Source organism: Chiloscyllium plagiosum, unplaced genomic scaffold (genome assembly GCF_037043375.1).
Source record: "Chiloscyllium plagiosum isolate Xiang-an unplaced genomic scaffold, Cpla_swu_hap1 HiC_scaffold_9, whole genome shotgun sequence".
Classification (NCBI taxonomy): Eukaryota; Metazoa; Chordata; class Chondrichthyes; order Orectolobiformes; family Hemiscylliidae; genus Chiloscyllium; species Chiloscyllium plagiosum.
The window spans coordinates 96,066,036-96,087,966 of record NW_028270147.1 but is presented as its reverse complement, the minus strand read 5'-3'; the positions used below and the strand labels follow the sequence as shown (position 1 = coordinate 96,087,966).

General features: G+C 43.0%; 1 protein-coding gene across 2 annotated transcripts in view; it reads left to right on the top strand.

The window, feature by feature from the left end:
* LOC122554628 (interferon-activable protein 204-like) overlaps positions 1–15,166 on the top strand; it is a 50,323-nt gene extending 35,157 nt beyond the window's left edge. The window contains exons 5-7 of one of the 2 annotated variants that reach the window (XM_087990927.1): positions 7,426–7,629; positions 10,270–10,431; positions 11,338–15,166. In XM_087990927.1, the coding sequence (XP_087847053.1) occupies positions 7,426–7,629; positions 10,270–10,395 (330 nt within the window). In that variant the 3' untranslated portion in view covers positions 10,396–10,431; positions 11,338–15,166. The remainder of the gene's footprint in view (positions 1–7,425; positions 7,630–10,269; positions 10,432–11,337) is intronic. The other variant, XM_043699950.2, reaches the window with a different exon arrangement.
* Positions 15,167–21,931: the final 6,765 nt, after the last annotated feature.

Sequence of the window (21,931 nt, the reverse complement as noted above, 5' to 3'; positions counted from 1 at the left end):
TTTTTTAAAACCAAAATGCCATAGCGTTTCCTCTTTTTAAGTATTTATCCAATTCCTTTATTAAAGTTTCTGTTGAATTTGTCTCCAACAACCTTTTCAGGTAATGTGTTCTGGATCACAACAGCCTGTTGTGAGATTGTTTTCCTCATGTCATATCTGGTTATAAACATGGAACAAGAGTAGGTCACTCAAACCTTTGAATGTGCTCCACCATTCAGTAAGGTCATGGCTGATCTGATTTTAACCTCAACTCTACATTCCTCCATATCCCTAGTAATCTTTTACCTTGTTGGCAATCTAGATTCTAAAAACCTCTGCCGCCAAACTGTTTAAAGATTCTGCATTCAGTGCCTTTTCAGGAAAGGAATCCAAAGACTCTGAACCCTCCGAGAGGATAAAAAGTTTCCTCATCTATGTTTTAAATGGGTGCCCCCTTATTTTTAAACGGCGACTCCTAGTTGTAGATTCTACCTCAAGAGGAAAAATATCCCTTCAAAGTCCACCCTATAAAATTCCCATCCGGATCTTGTATGTTTCAATTAAGACCATAAGACGTAGGAGCAGACCGTTCAGCCCGTCGAGTCTGCTCCACCATTCGATCATGGCTGATAGTTTCTCAACCCCATTCTCCCACTTTCTCCCTGTAACCTTTGATCCTCTTGATAATCAAGAACCTATCTATCTCGCTGTTAAACATACTCAATGACCTGGCGTCCACAGCCTTCTGTGACAATAAATTCCATAGATTCGCTACTGTTTGGTTGAAGAAGTTTCTCCTTCTCTCCAATCTAAAAGGTCTTCCCTTTACCCTAAGGCTGTGCCCATGGATCCTAGTCTCGCCTACCAATGGAAACATCTTCCCAGCATCCACTCTGTCCAGGCATTCAGTATGTTTCAATTACATCTCCCCTCATTCTTCCAAACTCCATTGAATATAGACCCAGAGTGGGGGGGGAATAGATTTAGTACAGAGATGAGGACGAACTGCTTTTCCCAGAGAGTAGTGAATCTATGGAATTCTCTGCCCAAGGAAGCTGTAGAGGAAGCTTCATTAAATGTATTCAAGACACAGTTGGATGGGTTTTTGCATGGTAGCGGAATTAGGGTTATGAGGATAATGCAGGTGGGAGGAGCTGAGATGATAGATAGATCAGCCATGATCTTAATGAATGGCATAGCAGACTCAGTGGGCCAAATGGCTACTCCTACTTTTATTACTATGAAACCATACTCAGCTCTGCCCCTCACTCTCTTGAATGTTTGGGATGTTACTCATGTGTACAACCATGAAAACTGATGCAAAGTAATTATTCAGTTCCTCAGCCATTTCTTTGTTTCCCACTGTTATCTTTCCAGCGGCCCAATCTACACTTTTGCCTCTCTTTTGCCCTTTATATATCTAAAGAAACTCTTACAGTCTTCCTTTATATCGCTGGTGAGCTTATCCTCATATTTTGTCTTCTCCTTCCTTATTTCGTTTTTTTTTTGTTGCCCTCTGTTGGTCTTTGTAAGCTTCCCAATCCTCTGGTTTCCCACTGCCCTTTTCCACATTAAATGCATTCTCTTTTGCTTTTATGCTGTCCCAGACTTCCCCAGTCAGCCAGGATTGCCTCATCCTCCCTGTACCTTGCTTCCTTTTCCTCAGGATGAATCTCTGTTGTGTCTCCTGAATTACTCCCAGAAACTCCTGCCATTGCTGTTCGGCTGTCTTTCCTAGTAGGCTCCTCTCCTAGTTAGAAGTGGGTTACACCTCCTCCCACCCTACGTCCTGCAAAAATGCTATCCCAATTCCTCTGCCTCCATTGCATCTGTTCCCAGGAGGACCAGTTCCACCACAGAACACACCAGATGGCCTCCTTCTTTAAAGACTACAATTTCCCCTCCCATGTGATTGAAGATGCCCTCCAATGCATCTCATCCACGTCCTGCACCGCCCCCCTCAAACCCCACCCCTCCAACTGCAACAAGGACAGAACTCCCCTGTCCTCACCTTCCACTCCACCAATCTCCGCATAAATCACATCATCCACTGACATTTCCGCCACCTCCAAACGGACCCCACCACCAGGGATATATTTCCCTCCCCTTCCGCTCCACTTTCTGCAAAGACGATTCCCTCCGCGACTACCTATTCAAATTCACGCTCCCCCAACAACCCACCATCCCCTCCTGGCACCTTCCCCTGCCACAGCAGGAATTGCAAAACCTGCGCCCACACCTACCCCATTACCTCCGTCCAAAGCCCCAGAGGAGCCTTCCACATCCGTCAAAGTTTCCACCAATGTCATTTATTGTATCTGTTGTTCCCAATGCAGTCTCCTCTATACTGGGGAGACCGGACGCCTTATCGCAAAGCGCTTCCGAGAACATCTCTGGGACACCCGCACCAATCAACCCCACTGCCCTGTGGCCGAACATGTCAACTCCCCCTGCCAGTCTGTCAAGGACATGCAGGTCCTGGGCCTCCTCCATCGCTACTCCCTCACCACCCAATGCTTGGAGAAAGAAAGCTTCATCCTCTGTCTCGGAACCCTTCAACCCCAGGACATCAATGTGGACTTCACCAGTTTCTGTGTGGAGTTTGCACATTTTCCCCGTGTCTGCATGGGTTTCCTCCAGGTGCTCTGGTTTCCTCCCACAGTCCAAAGATGTGCAGGTCAGGTGAATTGGCCATGCTAAATTGCCCGTAGTGTTAGGTAAGGGGTAAATGTAGGGGTATGGGTGGGTTACGCTTCGGCGGGTCGGTGTGGACTTGTTGGGCCGAAGGGCCTGTTTCCACACTGTAAAGTAATCTTAATCTTGGGAACAAAGGCAGGGCAAATGACTGATGTTTCAGTGGGGAAGCACTTTGGGGCCAGCAACCATAATTCTATTAGTTTTAAAATAGTGGTGGGAAAGGATAGAGCAGATCTAAAACTTCTAAATTGGGGGAAGGCCAATTTTGACAGTATTAGGCAAGAACTTTCTAAAATTGATTGGGGGCAGATGTTCACAGGTAAAGGGATGGCTGGAAAATGGGAAGCCTTCAAACATGAGATAACGAGAGTCCAGAGACAGTATGTTCCTGTCAGGGTGAAAGGCAAGGCTGGTAGATGTAGGGAATGCTGGATGACTAAAGAAATTGAGGGTTTGGTTAAGAAAAATAAGGAAGCATACGTCAGGTGTAGACAGCAAGGATCGAGTGAATCCTGAGAACAGTATAAAGGTATAGGAGTATATTTAAGAGGGAAGTCAGCAGGACAAAATGGGGACATGAGATAGCTTTGGCGAATAGGGTTAAGGAGAATCCAAAGGGATTTTATAAGTATATTAAGAACAAAAGGGTAACTAGGGAGCGAACATGGTCCCTCAAAGCTAGCAAGGCGGCCTATGTGTGGAACCACAGGAGATGGGGGAGATACAAAACAAGTATTTTGCATCAGTGTTTACTATGGAGAAGAAAATGGAAGATATAGAATGTAGGGAAATAGATGGTGACATGTTGAAAAATGTCTATATTACAGAGGAGGAGGTGCTGGATGTCATAAAATGTATAAAGGTTGATAAATCCCCAGGTCCTGATCAGGTATACCCCAAAAGCTTGGGAAGTGATTGCTGGTTCCCCTTGCTGAGATATTTGTATCATTGATAGTCACAGGTGAGGTGCCGGAAGACTGGAGGTTGACTAACGTGGTACCACTATTTAAGAAAGGTGATAAGGAAAACGCAGGGAACTATACACTGGTGAGCCTGACATCAGTGGTGGGTGAATTGTTGTAGGGAATCCTGAGGGACAGGGTGTACATGTATTTGAAAAGGCAAAGACTGACTTGGGATAGCCAACATGGCTTTGTGTGTGGGATATCATGTCTCACAAACTTGATTGAGCTTTTTGAAGAAGTAACAAAGAAGATTGATGAGGGCAGAACAGTAGATGTGATCTATATGGACTTCAGTAAAGCGTTCAACAAGGTTCCTCTTGGGAGACTGGTTAGCAGGGTTAGATCTCATGGAATACAGGGAGAACTAGTCATTTGGATTCAGAACTGGCTCAAAGATAGAAGACAGAGGGTGGTGGTGGAAGGTTGCTTTTCAGACTGGAGGCCTGTGACTAGTGGTGTCACAAGGTGCTGGGTCCACTACATTTTGTCATTTATGTAAATGATTTGGATGTGAATATCGGAGGTATAGTTAGTAAATTTGCAGATGACACCCAAGCTGGAGGTGTAGTGGACAGCGAAGAAGTTTACCTTGGAGTACAATGGGATCTTGATCAGATGGGCCAATGAGCCAAGAGTGGCAGATGGTAAGTTTAATTTAGATAAATGTGAGGTGCTGCATTTTGGAAATGCAAATCAGAGCAGGACTTATAAACTTAATGGTAAGGTCCTGGGTTGCTGAACAAAGAGACCTTGGAGTGCAGTTTCATTCTTGCTTGAAAGTGGAGTCGCAAGTAGATAGGATAGTGAAGAAGGCGTTTGGTATGCTTTCCTTTATTGGCCAGAGCATTGAGTATACGGAGGTAGTGTTGCGGCTGGATGAGTCATTTGTTAGGCCAGTTTTGAAATATTGTGTGCAATTCTGGTCTTCTTTGGAAGACCAGATGTTGTGAAGGATGTTGTGAAACTTGAAAGGATTCAGAAAAGATTTACAATGATGTTGCCAGGGTTAGAGGGTTTGAGCTATAGGGAGAGGCTGAATAGACTGGGGTTATTTTCGTTGTAGGCTGATGGGTGACCTTATCGAGGTTTATAAAATCATGTGGGGCATGGATAGGGTAAATAGACAAGGTCTTTCACTGGGGTGGAGGATTCCAGAACTAGAGGGCATAGGTTTAGGGTGAGAGGGGAAAGATGAAAAAGGGACCTAAGGAGCAACCTTTTCACACAGAGGGGGGTGCATGTATGGAATGAACTGCTGGAGGAAGTGGTGGAGGCTGGCACAATTACAACATTTAAAAGGCATCTAGATGGGTATATGAATAGGAAGGGTTTAGAGGGATGTGGGCCAAGTGCTGGCAAATGGGACTAGATTAATTTAGAATATCTGGTTGACATGGATGAGTTGGACCGAGGGGTCAGTTTCCATGCTGTATATCCCTATGACTCTGTCTATAAGATATCTTTTTTCAGGGGGTTTTCAAAACTGGGCATAAAATTTCAACTGAGCCTTAACCAATCTTTTACAGATTTAGCATAACATGTGCCTTTTGGGCTCTGCTTCCATCTATAAAGCCAAGAATCCTTTTGACAAACTTCTCAAGTTCTCTTGCCACTTTATTTGAAACACATCCCTGCAAGCTTTAAAGTTCCACAATTTGTCATCCATCACATATCTGCCCTTTTCCTCAGTCCTTGTGTTGTTTTGAGGTCTGTTGTCATCATTCTCACTCTTTGCTACTTTCCCGAGTTTACTTTACTTGCAAACTTTGAAACTATGTGTACTAAGGTGGATATCACGAGTACATATCAAAAATAGGAGTGGGGCAGCAGAGAACATACTTTCAGCCTGAAACACCATTTTTTGCTAGTAATCTGCCTTCTGCCTCACTGCTAATTCTGTATCTACACAGCTCCTCTAATCTGCTACTCCTCTAATTCCATGGTCTTCACAATTACTGACAAGTCTACTGATTGGCACTTCATCAAATGCCTTTTGAGATGTCTCCATATACAACACCAATCTTTTCTGTTACTTAATCAGGTTAGCCAAATGGAACTTGCTTTGAAAAATCTGTGCTGGTTTTCAATAATTAACCCATATATTTTCAAGTAGGGTGCTTAGTTTAACCCCAGGTTATTGTCTCTAAAAATGTTTCCACCGATAATGTTAGGCTGACTCGTCTACATTGCTGGAATTATTCCACTGCCTTTTTTCCTGAACAGAAGTATGCCATTTACAATCCTCCCACCTTCTGGCACTATCCCAATTTCCAAACATGATTTGATTGGGAGCCTCCGTAATTTCTACCCTCATACTCATTCAGCAACTTTGAATGAATTCCATCAAGACATGGTGGAATCATAGAAGGTGATGTTTTTTATTGATGTGTTTAAAGTATTTTTTTTAATCCTATCCAATCTCTCTACTACTTCCCCCTTTTTGCTGTGGCATTGATGTTTAACAGCTCTTAAGCCGGGGAGATTGTCAGAGAAGAAATAAAGGACAGGGTGTGTGCTTAAATGGGGCAAGAAATGATGGTGCTGGTGGTGGAATGCAGGGGGCAGTAATGAAACCAGGAAAGACAGGTCTGCAGGAGGTGTGAATAGTTACAATAGATCCTTGGAAAGGAGCAACAAAACAACAAAAAAGTCAGCTCATTCTAATTAAGTTCTTTAAGATGATCTGGGAATGTGAAAGCACAACATAAATGCAACTTTCTTGCTTTCTTAAGGTTTATATCCCTTGTAAAAATTGATTAATTACTGAATGAGACAAAGTCAAGATTCCCATATTCCTGTAGCACCTCTCCATGCAGTCATAGAAGGTATCGATAAAGTGTGGCGCTGGCGAAGCACAGCAGGTCAGGCAGCATCCGAGGAGCAGGGGAACCAACATTTCGGGCATAACGTGCTGTGCTTTTCCAGCGCCACACTTTTCAACTCTGATCTCCAGCATCTGCAGTCCTCAATTTCTCCTAATCATAGAAGGTGCAACGCTTGCCTGCTTACCACCCCCTTCCTCACTATCTAAGGCCCCAAACACACCTACCAGGTGAAGCAGCAAATGCACTTCAATCAAGTTAGTCCACTCTCTTTGTTGCTCAGAATGCGGTCTACTCCACATTGGGGAGACAAAACACCGACAAGGTGAACACTTTTACGAAGACCTATATCCTGTCCGTAAAAATGACTTCGCTTTCAGTTGCCTGCCAGTTCAACACACTGCCATGTTCCTAGTATAGTGATGTAATGAGGCTTAACGCAAACTGGATGAACAATACCTTATCTTCTGCTTGGAGATCTTACAGCCTTTACAACTCAACATTGAGTTTTAACAATTTTACAGCATATGACCACTTGCTTCCATTATTGTTACCTACCCCTCACAATGCAGGTGCTGTTGTGAAATGGGCTGATTTCAGCACAGTCAACCTATTTTCACCTACTTATTGTCCCCATTGTCACCCATCTAGCTTCAAGTCTCTCCTTCCCATGCTCACTATCAACAATTCCTTTGCCAACCTTCTTCTCTCTGTCTGAGGTCCTTCTCCATCCCTTCAAGAATCAGCATGAATGCCACTTTTTCCTAGATGCTATCGATTCTGTTGAAGGGGCACTGGACTCAAAACATTAACTGTGTTTACACTCCAGAGATGCTGCAAGATCTGCTGAGTTTCTCCAGCAATTTCTGTTTGTGTTTATTTGGGGTCAAGTTAACGCGGTTCTTAAAGAAGATGCAAGTTATATTGAATAAACCTGTATTTGTGTATCTTGTTTGTTGTAGGTTTCAAATGCACCCAAAAAAAAAGATGCATTTCCACTTTATATCACTGTAGCAGATCACTCAGATAAAATTAATGTTATCATATTCAATCCATCAAAAACATTGTCCTGTGAGACAGGAAAAGAACTGAAGATGATGGGTGTTAAGGTGAACGTGTACAAAAATGAGAAACAGCTTCTGCATCAATGTGACAGTTATTTGAAGGTAGGTCATTTTTCATTTCCTGCATGTTGAATACTTGTCATGAAATGGGTGGCACGGTAGCACAGTGGTTAGCATTGCTGCCTTACAGTGCCAAGGACCCAGGTTCAATTCCAGCCTCGGGCACCTGTCTGTGTAGGTTTGCTCCGGCTTTCTCCCACAATCAGGTGAATTGGCCATGCTAAATGGCCCGTAGTGTTAGTTGCATTAGTCAGAGGAAAATGGGTCTGGGTGGGTTACTCTTTGGAGGGTCAGTGTGAACTGGTTGGGCCAAAGGGCCTGTTTCCACACTGTAGGGAATCTAACCTAATCTCAAATGCAACATGAGTAGGGATTTCAAGAGTGTACAATGAAAGAACTGCACTGTAAGAGGTGGATTATGATAGAATTTCCAGCTATAAAGAGGAAAAGAGCCGTAGCCCTAATTTTTATACTTTGTGGCTTTGAGTTCCACCAAGACAATAAAGTTGATTTGCCCTGCAACTTTCAGTGGTCTAGACCTGGTTCATTGCTTTCCGTATTTAAAATGACTGTTCAATCCTAACACTTTTCCCTTCAAGCAAGAGAAGGGAAGTCAACTCCATATGTTAGTCAAATTCATAAATCACAGACCATGACATCTGGACATATGGAAACTTGCTTTATTTTCATCTACTGTACATGTATTTGTTAAAATGTTCAAAGGACACCAAATTCAGATGCAGATATAAACTATTCCTCCTCCCATGAGAGTCAACAAAACTATTGATATGTTGTGGAAACTATACAACTTAGAAATTACTGCTGGCATATTAGCAAAGGACACTTTGTAGAGTCGTAAAAGTCTACAGCACAGAACAAGGCCCTTCAGCTCATCAGGTCTGTGCCAGTCAAAAACAAATGCCTCTTAAAAAAAATTGAAATAGTCTCTTAAAAAAAAGCCAAGAACTGCAGATGCTGGAAAATAGAAACAGAAATTGCCTGAAAAATGCAGCAAATCGTGCAACGTCTGTGGAGAGAAAGTGACCCTTCTTCAGAACTTCAAGGTCACTGAACCCAAACCATTAACTCCCAAAACAAATAAGAGGGCTGTTGTAGTAATAATTAAGTCAGATTTAGTGAACAGCCCTACTGTGCCTAAATAGTTACCTAATATCATGCAAGGTATAATCAAGTTTAATGTAGGACTGAAATTTCCCATTTGTGATGGCAGGTTGATGGATTCAAACCGTTGTGGCTAACTCTCATGCAGTTTTCCTGCTTCTCCCTTTGTTAATTATGCAACCAAACTGCTGGATGCCTTTCTCAGGGAATTGTGTGTCCAGAGAGGCAGAAATGCTCGGCGCTCCGGGGATGTTTCAACTTGCACATCTCTGGTGCAAAGCCCAGTTGCACACCAGTTCAGATGCTGCAAGCCAGAAACTGCCTCTCAAGTTGCGATGCTAAACTCTGAAGTTTCAAAGTATCACAGGGAAAAGGCAAGCTAGCTCCCTGCTTCTAGGATAGGGATCTGGAGATGCTGTTGAGAGGGTCATTCTTCCTCCTGCTGACCTCCAACAGAACCCAGCTGTGGTGTAATATTTGTTTTTGGACCTGGTTAAGTCACACCTATCAGAGAGTTGAGCAGCCTATTTAGACATCCAAGGCTGAAACAAGTTGCAATCACCAAACATTGTTCATCTCTCACAAGCAACTTACTCCTGAACTGCAAATAATCTCCGATGTCATGGCTTTTTGAGTCATGAAATTAAGGACTACTGCCAAGGAATTGCACTTTAGTGTGGACAACACAGGGGCTTAACACATTGCACAGAGGATGTGTTAAAATGTACCATCTGTTATCCAATGTACTTTACACATTGGCAATTTGTTCTACTTGTTATTGTGCTGGAGGTGGAGAATTGAAAGTGTGATGTAAATGTGATGATTTGAGGCTTTAATGAGATATAAATGCATGATAACTCACTGCCTTGGCAGAGAGGTGGGAAACCTCAACCTTTAAAACACATGCAGATGAGCAATTGAAATGTCGTAACATTCAAATTTATGTGCCAAGTGGGATTAGTGTTAATAGGTTGGCACAGATCTGATGGGCCGAAGGTCCTCTTTTCTGTTGTATGACTCTATAAGATAGTCAGCACTCATGGTCAAGATTCTGAAGTTGCCATTTAAGAACAAATTTGAGGACAATCAAGAAAATTTTTGTCAATGTCAAGAATCTGCCCTGCCACAACTAATTAGTCTATGCCCGACCTGTAACCATAATGATGCCTGGACATGGATCCCAGCATGATTCAAATGAAGTCCATCAAAATGGAACAACTCTCTTATTTCCTAGTTCTGGTGCCAATGCCCCATGAATTGGAATTCATTTCTCACAGACCAACTTTTCAGCCCCCTCCCATTTACCTCTTCAACTTTATTTCCCCAATTTGCACATATTTCAGGTAGGAATCAAGAGATTATTACCTTTCTCGTGCTGCTTTTTAATTTAAACCTTAGCAGCTGTTAATTTCTCAGCAGAACCTATGGGCATTTAAACGGGCATTGGATAGGCATATGGAGGATAGTGGGCTAGTGTAGGTTAGGTGGGCTTGGATCGGCGCAACATCGAGGGCCAAAGGGCCTGTACTGCGCTGTATTTTTCTATGTTCTATGTTCTAGAACCTCTTTGCTTGTCCTCTGTATGTCGTTGCTGCTTATGTGGACCATGAGAACTGGATCCTTTCCTTCCCTCTCCAAGTTTCTTCTCAGCCCAGGAGAGAGGTCCTCTACCTTGGCACCAAGTAGGCAACACCACCTTTGGGACTCTCTCTCCTGGCTGAAGTGAGTAGTATCTATTCCCTTAACTATGCTATGCCCAATTACTGCTATGTTGTTGTTTTCTTCCCCAACTTGAGATAGACAGAGAATCACAAATGGGAAAGATATAAAAGAATGGTGACAAACAGATTGTAAGAGTTACAAAAAGGGAGTGCAAAAAATAAATTTGCAAAGAATGTTAAATGTTTAATAACTCTAATAGAAAAATATGGCAATCAAGAGCAAAATGAAAATTGATGGTAGTACTGACAAGGAAAATAAGGAAATAGTGGATATGTCAAATAATTACTTCATCAGTTACAATATTATTATAATGTAACGTTATTACAATAGAGGTCACAGGTTGGATGTGATGTCATTGAATCACGGGACAGGCTGAAGGAGTTCAGTTGCCTACTTTGGTTCCTTCTATTATTAATTTGCTGAAAGTCTGGCAACATTGTTTCACTGGTGGTGAATACTGATTCTTGATCTGACCAAATCAATTTTCCATATAATCTACACCTAAGCAAGGCCTCCTTCAGAATGGGCACCTTCCTGAAAAATTGCTGTTACACTATTCGTGGTACATTGTATCTTCCCATTGACATTAAGAGAAAAAAAATCACAAAAATGGGCTATGCCTGCGGTATAAGAAATTCTGACATTCAATTCAGTACGTGGGATTCACAGTCAATCTTTATGCCTTTAAGTCTAACAACATTGATTGTGAACTGATATTGCTTTAATTTCCCTGGTTAATCTTCTTATCGGCATGACCCAGGCGTTGTATGGCTGTTCCACCACAAATTATCATTTGTGGGAGGGGATGTTTCAACAAAGTTCCCATTATGTTCTTTTCAAATGGACTGTGGTAATATAGTTTATCCGTGTTAATGTATTCTCTAATTTTATTTGTTCCTTCCTTAGGTGCTGTGACGGATTTCAGCTTGACTTCTGAAAGAACGTGTTCCTCATTTTGCAAGCCTTCATTTGAGGGAACTTCAAGTTGGATCAACTTGCATTGTAAAATGTTTTTCTGGTCTGAGTTTTTACTCGAAGCAAGAACACAAGAGGAGGGCCTCATTCAGTCTCTCTAGCCTACTTTGCCATTTAATAAGACCATGGCTGATATGACCGTGGTCTAAACTCCACTTTCCTGTCTGACCTTGTCTCCTTTATCAAGCAAAACTTTGTCCAACACAACCCTGAATATATTCAGTAACTCAGCGTCCACTGCAAGTGGGAAAGAGAATGCCAAAAGCCCTCTTAGAGAAAGCATATCCATCTGTGTGTCCTCACCCTAGACCCCCTTACAAGTGGGAACATCCTCTCAGCCTCCAGTCAAGTCTCCTCAGGATCTTTAAGTGCTTCAGTAAGATCAATTCTCATTCTATCAAACAGCAGTGGACATTGACCCAACCTGCTCAACCTATTCTTATAAACTAACCCCTTCTTCAGGTTGTCTGTTTGTTCGCTGAGCTGGTGGGTTTGTTCTCAGATGTTTCATCACCATGCTAGGCAATAGCATTAGCAAGCCTCCAGTGAAGTATTTGTGTCCAGTCACACTTGCCTGACATCTCAGTCCAATTACACCGGCACCACTCCCCACCTCTTCCTCCGCTACATTGATGACTGCATTGGCGCCACCTCGTGCTCCCGCGAGGAGGTTGAGCAATTCATCAACTTCACCAACACATTCCACCCTGACCTTAAATTTACCTGGACCATCTCTGACACCTCCCTCCCCTTCCTGGACCTCTCCATCTCCATCAGTGACGACCGACTTGACACTGACATCTTCTACAAACCCACCGACTCCCACAGCTACCTGGATTACACCTCTTCCCACCCTACCTCTTGCAAAAATGCCATCCCGTATTCCCAATTCCTCCGCCTCCGCCGTATCTGCTCCCAGGAGGAGCGGTTCCACCATAGAACACATCAGATGGCCTCCTTCTTTAGAGACCGCAATTTCCCTTCCCACGTGGTCAAAGATGCCCTCCAACGCATCTCATCCACATCCCGCACCTCAGACCCAACCCCTCCAACCGCAACAAGGACAGAACGCCCCTGGTGCTCACCTTCCACCCTACCAACCTTCGCATAAACCAAATCATCCGCCGACATTTCCGCCACCTCCAAACAGACCCCACCACCAGGGATATATTTCCCTCCCCACCCCTCTCCGCCTTCCGCAAAGACCGTTCCCTCCGTGACTACCTGGTCAGGTCCACGCCTCCCTACGACCCACCCTCCCATCCTGGCATTTTCCCCTGCCACCGCAGGAACTGTAAAACCTGCGCCCACACCTCCTCCCTCACCTCTATCCAAGGCCCCAAAGGAGCTTTCCACATCCATCAAAGTTTTACCTGCACATCCACTAATATCATCTATTGTATCCGTTGCTCCCGATGCGGTCTCCTCTACATTGGGGAGACTGGACGCCTCCTAGCAGAGCGCTTTAGGGAACATCTCCGAGACACCCGCACCAATCAACCAAATCGCCCAGTGGCTCAACATTTCAACTCCCCCTCCCAATCTGCCGAGGATATGGAGGTGCTGGGCCTCCTCCACCGCCGCTCCCTCACCACCAGACGCCTGGAGGAAGAACACCTCATCTTCCGCCTCGGAACACTTCAACCCCAGGGCATCAATGTGGATTTCAACAGTTTCCTCATTTCCCCTTCCCCCACCTCATCCTAGCTTCTAACCTCCAGAAACTCGATCCCCTGACTTGTCCGACCTGCCCAGCTCCTTTTCCACCTATCCACTCCACCCTCTCCTCCCTGACCTATCACCTTCATCTCCTTCCCCACTGACCTATTGTACTCTATGCCACTCTCTCCCCACCCCCACCCTCCTCTAGCTTATCTCTCCATGCTTCAAGCTCTCTGCCTTTATTCCTGATGAAGGGCTTTTGCCCGAAACGTCGATTTTGCCTGTCCTCGGATGCTGCCTGAATTGCTGTGCTCTTCCAGCACCACTGATCCAGAATCTGGTTTCCAGCATCTGCAGTCATTGTTTTTATCTCAGTCCAGGATACAACTACGGAGTTCTTCATCAAAGACCTTCCCTCCATCATAAGGTCAGAAGTGGGGATGTTCACTGATGATTGCACAATGTCCAGCACCATTTATGCTCCTCAGATACTGAAGCAGCCCATGTCCATATACAGCAAGACCTGGACACTATCCAGGCTTGGACTGATAAGTGGCAAGTAACATTCGTGCTGCACAAGTACCAGGCAATGATGATCTCCAGCAAGAGGGAATTTTGCATCTCCCTTTGACATACAATGGCATTACCACACCATTGCTGAATCCCTCACTTTCAATAATCTGTGGGTTTCCATTGACCAGATGTTGAACTAGACGAGCCATATATAAATGTTGCAGAGCCAAAAGCAGTTCAGAGGCTAGGAATTCAGTAGCAGGTATCTCACTACCTGGTTCCCCAAAGCCAACCCACCATCTACAAGTCACATGTTAGGAGTGCAGTGGAATATTCACCATTTGTCTGTAGGATTGCACCTCTAACACCACTTGAAGAACTCAGTTGTCTAGACAAAGTCGTATATTTGATTAACGCTCCATCCACCACCTCAAAGATTCAGTCCCTCTACCTGTGCTCCATTGTGGGAGCAGTGTATATCATCTGCAAGATGCACTGTAGCAAATCACCAAGGGTTCATTCAACCTCACCTTCCAAACCTGTGGCCATTGCCTTCGAAAAGGGCAAGAACAGTAGATACAAGGGAATTCACCTCCTGTAAGGTTCCCCTCCAAGCTACACACCATCCTGATTTAGAATTGTGTTGCTGTACTTTCATTATTACTCCTGGTCAAACTCCTGGACCTCCATTCCAAACGACACTGGGTGTACCTACACCACATGAACTCCAGAGGTTCAACAAGGCAGCTTACCACCCCTTTTTCAAGGGCAACTGGGGATGGGCAACAAATGCTGGCTTTTCAAGTGGGGGGATGCCTCTATCCCATGAATGAATTCTTAAAGAGGTACTCCTTCCTCTGATTCATTTACAAAACCTCAGACCGCGTTGCTGGGAGTATTCAAGGCACCAGTTACAAGGGCCCATATGTTCAGTGCTGGGATTCTTGATGAATAGTATACATTAGATCAAGGACAGGATAATGATAATGTGCATGATTATGATAGAGCCATCACTTTCAAACACCAGAACAGGCACTTGGGTGACATGTATTCTAAAGGGGCCAAATAAATAGAGGTATGCACCAATTGGTGGAGAGGGGGAGGGGTTTCTTCTATTCATTTCCAATATGTGACCTCACTATCCAAGCTAATATTTAATACGTAACCTAAGAGAAGCTAAAACCAATCAAAACGTTCTACAAATGAAGGGCTTCTGGTTCAAGACCGAGATCAGAATTATTTTCTGATGGTCAAGAATTCTCTTCCCAGAAAGCTGTGGCAACATGACCCTTTTAAAGCCAACAGTCGACAAAGGAGTCAAGAGAAAGTAGAGAGAGAGAGACTGCAACCATATCAACCGTGATCTTATAAAATAGCGGAGCAGGCTGGAAGGATTGAATGGCTTCCTACTCTTTATTCAATCAGTTGTACGTAATAGATTATGTTCAGCTAAAAACATATTTCACAATGTTTATTGGTATTATGAAGGAAAAGTAAGCATTCGTCATAGCATGTTGCTGATTCTTATGGAACGCTTCTCTGGAATTTCACGTGGATAATCAATAAAATAAGCATTTAAGATTGAAAGTAATTGTTTGAACTGCGTTGATTTAGATACAAAGCAGTGTAGGTTTGGAACAACTTTGAATCAACAATCCTATTTAAAGAACATTCCAGCTAATTATGTTCGGTCAGTACAAAAACAAAATGCATGCAGAAGAGACAGCGCAATTGCAAAGCTTGATTGGTCAATTGAACAGGTTATGTACCCAAACCAAACCCAGATTATACTTTTGCTGTGGTGTAATTAAGCACCAAGATGAAACAACCTAAAGTCCAGAATGGTTTACAGACAAATAAAATATTTTGAAGGTTAAGTCTGCAAAAGTGCACACTAAAGTTCCCATCTAGCAGTAACTCAATGTGAAACTAATCATTTTTTGTGTTGTTTCGTTCTGACCATTTTTACAGTGTACTCAACATAATAACCAATATGGTCAAATGAACTATTTCACACTATTCATTAACCACATATACCAATAAAATTACAATATTAAGCTAGTTAGCAATCCTGAAACAGATGGTTGTATAAATAGTCAGTTAATGATCATTTTCAAACTGGTTTTTCAATTAAAGCTTACGGTGAATTACTGCAGTCTCTGTGCAAGAAAATGCAGTTTCATCCAAAGTGTTCCAGCCATGAAGCCTTCTGGATTCTTACTAGAATTCACTGGGAAAGGCATGTCATGATAGAATCACAGAATTGTTATAGTGTAGAAGAAGGCCATTCAGTCAATAGAGAAATTGTTTATTATCAGATTAAGAAACACTTACAGCTGTCACTGTATTATTGCAGCATCTGTGGAAAGAGAAGAAGGAGTTATTGTTTCAAGTCCAGTGACCAATGAGTTCTGACAATCTCTGTTTTTCTCTCTGCAGACGCTGCCAGACTGTTGAGTTTCTCCAGTCCTTTGTTTTAGTTTGTGTCAGACCTCCAACATCTGCAGTTTATTGTTTTATTTTGTGTCTGTATTCTCGTCTGAGATACTAAGGGCAAGTGGTTACTGTGATTAAGAACCGAGCATGTCAACCTCGCAACAGCAAAACCAATTATTAAATGTTAGGATGATGTCCCCGCAAGGTATAAGTCAGTGTAAAAGCAACATACAACATATGCTGAATAAACTTGTCAGATCTGGCAACATCTATGGAGAGAGAAACAGTCAAAGTTTCAAATTCAAAGTGTCTTGTTTCTCTGTTTGCAGATGCTATCAGACATCTTGAATTCCTCCAGCATTTTCTGTTTTAATTTAATTTAAAAGGCAGGGCTCCATAATGTTTCATTGCTGGTCAATTACTGGAGATTCCTGAGGGACAAATCATGGGGCCAACTTTCCCAGTTGGATCATCTCTAACGTAAACTTGAGGGTTACATTCCACTGGACTGATCGCGTGGAAGGAGTTCAAGTCGTTGACCTGAGTTGTGAAGTATATCATTCCCTTTTAATAATTTGTGTACAATTGTACCTGATGGAGCAATGCTTATGTTGTCCCTAGTAACATGTAAAACGAAGTGTGGATATCAGAATAGCAAAGAACAAAACAGGCATTGCTATACACGCGCTTACATACTTATTACAATTTGCTATTATATATAGACATTTCTTTCACATTATTTTGAGTTAATAGGTAACAAAAGAAAAGTATGCCTTCAATGGCATGTCATGCTTTGTGATCTCAGTAAAATGGATTAAGAGATCTTTATATATTGAGGTCACATGCTATTATACAGTGATGATAGTATGAGCATGTTAATTAAAGGTATACCTCATACCAACCATAAGACAGACTTAATACAGTACAGGAGGAGACTACTTGGCCCATTGTGCCTACACCAGTTTGATGAGCCTGTGCCAATCTCCTACCTTCTCCTCATGTCCCTACATACCATTTCTGTCCAGATAGCCATCCAATGCCCTTTTGAATACCTCAATTGAACCTGCTTGCACCACATTTCCAGGCTGTGCATTCCATAACCTATCAACTCACTGTGTGAAAAAGTCTCTAAATTTCTGCCCTCTTACTCTTGTTTCTTTTACAAGCGGAAACAGCTTCGCCCTAACTAATTTGTTCAGTCTGCTCATAATCAGATCTTGTCTCAGCCTCCTTCTCTCTGGGAAGAACATTCTCAACTTCTCCAATCAAGCCTCATAGCTGAAATCTCCCATACCTGGTATGAGATTCTAGTAAATCCCTGCTGCACTCCCTCCAGTGTATTGGTATCTTTCCCATAACGTGGCACCCCACAACAGTATAAAGTACACCAGCTGAGGTCAAAGTGTCAAGTACAAGTTCAGCATCACCGCCCTGCTCTTTTACCCTATGTCTGTATTAATAAAGCCAAGAACACCATATGCTTTATTACCTGTCCTACTATTTAAGATGACCTGTGCATAAATAGACCCTGGTTCCTCTGCTCCCACACCCCCTTTAGAATTGCATCCTCTAGTTTATAATGTCTATCAATATTCTTCTGACCAAAGTGCATTACCTCACACTTCCCTGCGTTGAACATCATCTGCCACCTATCCTCCTACTCCACCAACTTGTCCATGTCCTTTTGGAGTTCCACACTGTACTCCTCACAAATTAGAAATATGATATCATCTGCAAATTTGGAAATTATCCCCTGTGCACCAAGATCTAGATCATTAATATACATTAAGAAAAATAAGGGTCCCAATTCTAGTCCCTGGGGAACTCCACTGCAAACCTTCTTCCAGCCCATAAAATATCCTTTGACCTATTACAACAAAATACAACAGTGGTTAATGTTTCACTTTAAATAAATGTAAGACAATAAAGTGGTTGTAGCACTGTCTTTCACCAAGTGACTTTCTGTAATGGAACAGCATGCCCCTGGATATAGAGTAATTAAGTTTCTTTCAGTTAGAGCACTACTTACTTCACCTTAGAGATGTTTTCCTTTCTTTCGTGTGATGATTTTGGGTCAAAATCCTGGAATTCACTCCCTAATGGCATTGTGGGTCAGCCCACAGCAGGTGGACTGCAGCGGTTCAATAAGGCAGCTCACCACCGCCTTCTCAAGGGGCAACTAGGGGTGGGTGATAAATGCTGACCCAGCCAGCGACACCTACAGCCCACAAAATGAATAAATAAATAAATGAAGGTCTTCTGCAATGTCCTGTCCTCTGGCCTGGGTCTTTCCATTATTTATTCTTCAGAAAATATTTCTCCTCATAAATACATTGTTCCTGTTCGGCCTGGTATGTATCTCAGTGCAATGCAGATATTTTATTGTTTTCTTCGACTGAGATTGTAAAGAAATTTCAATTCTGCCTCCTGGCTCCTTTCACATCCAAGCAGCAGGGAGTGCAAAGTGCGCTGCTATTCTGAGTAACGTTGCAATTCAAACTTCCACATTGCTGCTTTCTTTTCACTTTCTTGCCTTTTTCTTCGGGGTTGGTTCACTCAGAGCTCTGAGAATCCATAGATTTTATGTTGGACCTTTTTGCATCTCTAAACATCCACACATTTCAAGCAGCACCAATTCTGATAGCATGTTTAAAGTCATGTGTATAATGGCTGCACACAGATGTAGAAGTCACATGACTATGGCAAGACAACTCTTACGCCAAGTACATTTGCATTTCTTCAATTTGTGTGCTTAACTAATTATGGCGGCTTCCTGGATATCTTTCATGGACATCCGCAAATATCTTCTAGTGGCTGGAAATCAACTGAATGTTCATACAGCAAATTCTCTTAACTGACGAATAATTCCGATCTGTCTGGGGATGTCTGAATAGCTACATGACCACAAACTGTCACTTGCTGATCTTGTTGAAATCCAACCAATGGAACAAGCCCCAGTGTCTTCTCATTCCGATTGGCCTCATCAGTAGCAAAGTGGAAATCATTAGCATTCCTTGTAAACATGGATCAGTCACCTGGGAGATGCAATGGAGTACTCCAGATCCCTGATCGAAGCAGGAGGTGAAGGGATACAAGGCTGTCATAACCTTGGATTGAGGTCTCATTCTAGAAGGCAAAAGTGAGGACTGCAGATGCTGGAAACCAGAGTTTGGATCAGAGTTGTGCTGGAAAAGCACAGCAGGTCAGGCAGCATCGGAGGAGCGGGAAAATCGACATTTCGGGCAAAAGTCCTTCATTCCTCTATTCCTGATGAAGGGCTTTTGCCCGAAACGTCGATTTTCCTGCCCCTCGGGTACTGCCTGACCTGCTGCGCTTTTCCAGCACCACTCTGATCTAAACCCCCTTCTCATTCTAGAAGGCGGCAGATGTCAGCATTGGTCTGCACCAATAGCATCAGCAGCACCAGTATATAATTCTGGGCATCAGATTGCAGGAAGGATGTGAACACATTGGAGAGAGTGCAGAAAAGTTTTACAGGAATACTTCCAGGGATACCTCAGCAATGAGGATAGATTGAAGAAGAAAGATTTGATGGAGATTTTCAAAATCATCAATGGGCTGGATAGACTAGATAGGGAGAGGTAACAAGAACAAGAGGGGGATATATTGAAAGTTTACAGAAGCAAAGGTAAAGTGAGGATCACATCTTCACTAGACGTAGTTAGTGTATGGAATGCACTGCCTGGAAATGTGGTGGAAGCAGATTCAATTGCAGCATTCCAGAGGGCAATTTCTTTGAATAAAAATAATGTGCAATTGTCCAGGGGAGAATGCAGGAGATTGGCATGAGGTAATGATGCTCCACTTAAGGATCGGTGTAGACACAATGGGCCCAACTACCTCTGAATTGCTTCTGTGACCTGCCAAAAATGTCTGACCTCCTGTTGCTCAGTTGCACCCAGAGAGCTGACTCTGCCGTAAACTCTATGTTAATGATATCATTTCCTGGAGATCTGTATTCATCCCCTGTTCCTGTGCTGCTGCAGTTCCGGCTGGTGTTCCTGCTGGTCCTGATGGTGCTGCTGTTATTGCACTCCTCCAGTTCCCCCTCAGAAGTCCAATCTTGAACTGTAGGAGCTGCTGTCATACTGCTATAAATCTCGACAGCTTGGGGGTGCAGATCACAGTCCAAAATGTTCAAGGCAGCAAAAATAACCACATGCTGGAAACCACTTGCCAAACAGCAAAGGAATGCTCTTTGAACATGTCATGGGAGCAAAGACCTTTCCCTTTTGGGATGAATCAGCTGTCCTGATTCAAACTGTAAAGGCTTTCCAGCCAGTCACTGGCACCAACCTCTCAATTTATCTTTTGTTTCCTTGAGCCCAATGAGTTGCACACAGAATCACAGAATTGTGACCATTAAGAGGGAACCATTCAGCCAACTGTTTCTCAACCAGCTGTCCGAATGAGCACTTTGTTTGGTTCCCTTCTCTCACCTCTTTGCCACCCTGAATGTTCATTTTCAAATAACAGTCTAATTTCCTTCAGAAATCATCCTGTAAACCTGCCTGCACCACACTCTCAGGCATTGCATTCCAGACCCTAACAGCTCACTGGGTGATAAAGCTCTCTGTCAAAGAGAAATCTCGGCTCTGGTTGTCAACGCGACAATGCGGTGTCATTTTTGATTAATTCATGGAATGTAAGCATTACTGGTAACATTTCTTGCTCAACCCTAATTGCCCTTGAAAAGGTGATTTTAAGTGCTCTCTTGATCCACTGCACACGTCCACATATTCCATCACGTTCCTACCTTGTACCATACAGATGGTAAACAGGCACTGTAAACAGACAGTCAATTAGTTTGAATGTATTTAACTCACAACCTACAAGGATTTCTTGTAAACTTCTGTAAACAGCAGCAATTAAATGCAAAAGTCAGCAGGCCCTAAGACATATAGCATTTCATTAATTCCCTTTGATACACTGACTCCTGCCAGAATGACACTTTGGTGCAATACAAAGGCATTGCCGCACTGTCAGAGGTGCCATTATTCCAAGGATCTGTCTGCCCATCTCCCGATGTAAAAGATTCTCCATCACACTATCTCAGAAAATAGCATGGTACACAGTGATGTGTGTGTGTGTGTATATATGTGTGTGTGTGTGTATGTGTGTATGCATATGTGTGTGTCTGTCAGTCTGTCTGTCTGTCGGGCTATCACTGCCTATGAGGGTGTGCCCCATCAAGAGTTGGCATCCAATGGTAATACCTGCCATTTTGCTGAGCACACCACGTCCTGAACAACTTCAGAAAATGATCAAATCACACAGCACAAGAGGAAGTCATTCAGGCTTTTGAACCTTGCCAACCCTTTGAAGGAGTTAGCTAATCAATCAACCTTGTCCTGACTCCATAGTCTTCCCTCTGCAAATATTTATCCAACTCACTTTTTAAAGTTGCAATTAGACTTCCTTCCAGTACCCTTTCAGGCAGTTTACAACAACTATCAAATAAAACAAAGAGATGCAGATGCTGAAGATCTGACACAAAAACAGAAGTTGATGAAAAAGCTCAGCAGCTCTGGCGAATTCAATGGAGAGAAAGCAAAGTTAATGTTTTGAGTCCAGTGACCCTTCAGAACTGAGTTTCTCCAACAATTTTTGGTTTTGTTTCACAACAGCTCTCTCCGCAAAAATCCTCACCCCCAAATTAACTCTGATCTTCCAGGCTTTTTTTTTTGCCAATTATCTTAAATTGGGTCCTATGGTTACCAACCTTCCAGTCTGTCTGTCTGTCTCTCTCTCTCTTTCTCTCTCTCTCACACACACACACACTCTCTGCCTCTGTCTGTATCTTTCTGTCTTTCATTCCCTGCCTCTCTCTCACTCTCTGCCTCTCTCACTTTTAATCTCGGCCCTCTCTCTTTCAGTCTCTGTGTTTCACTCT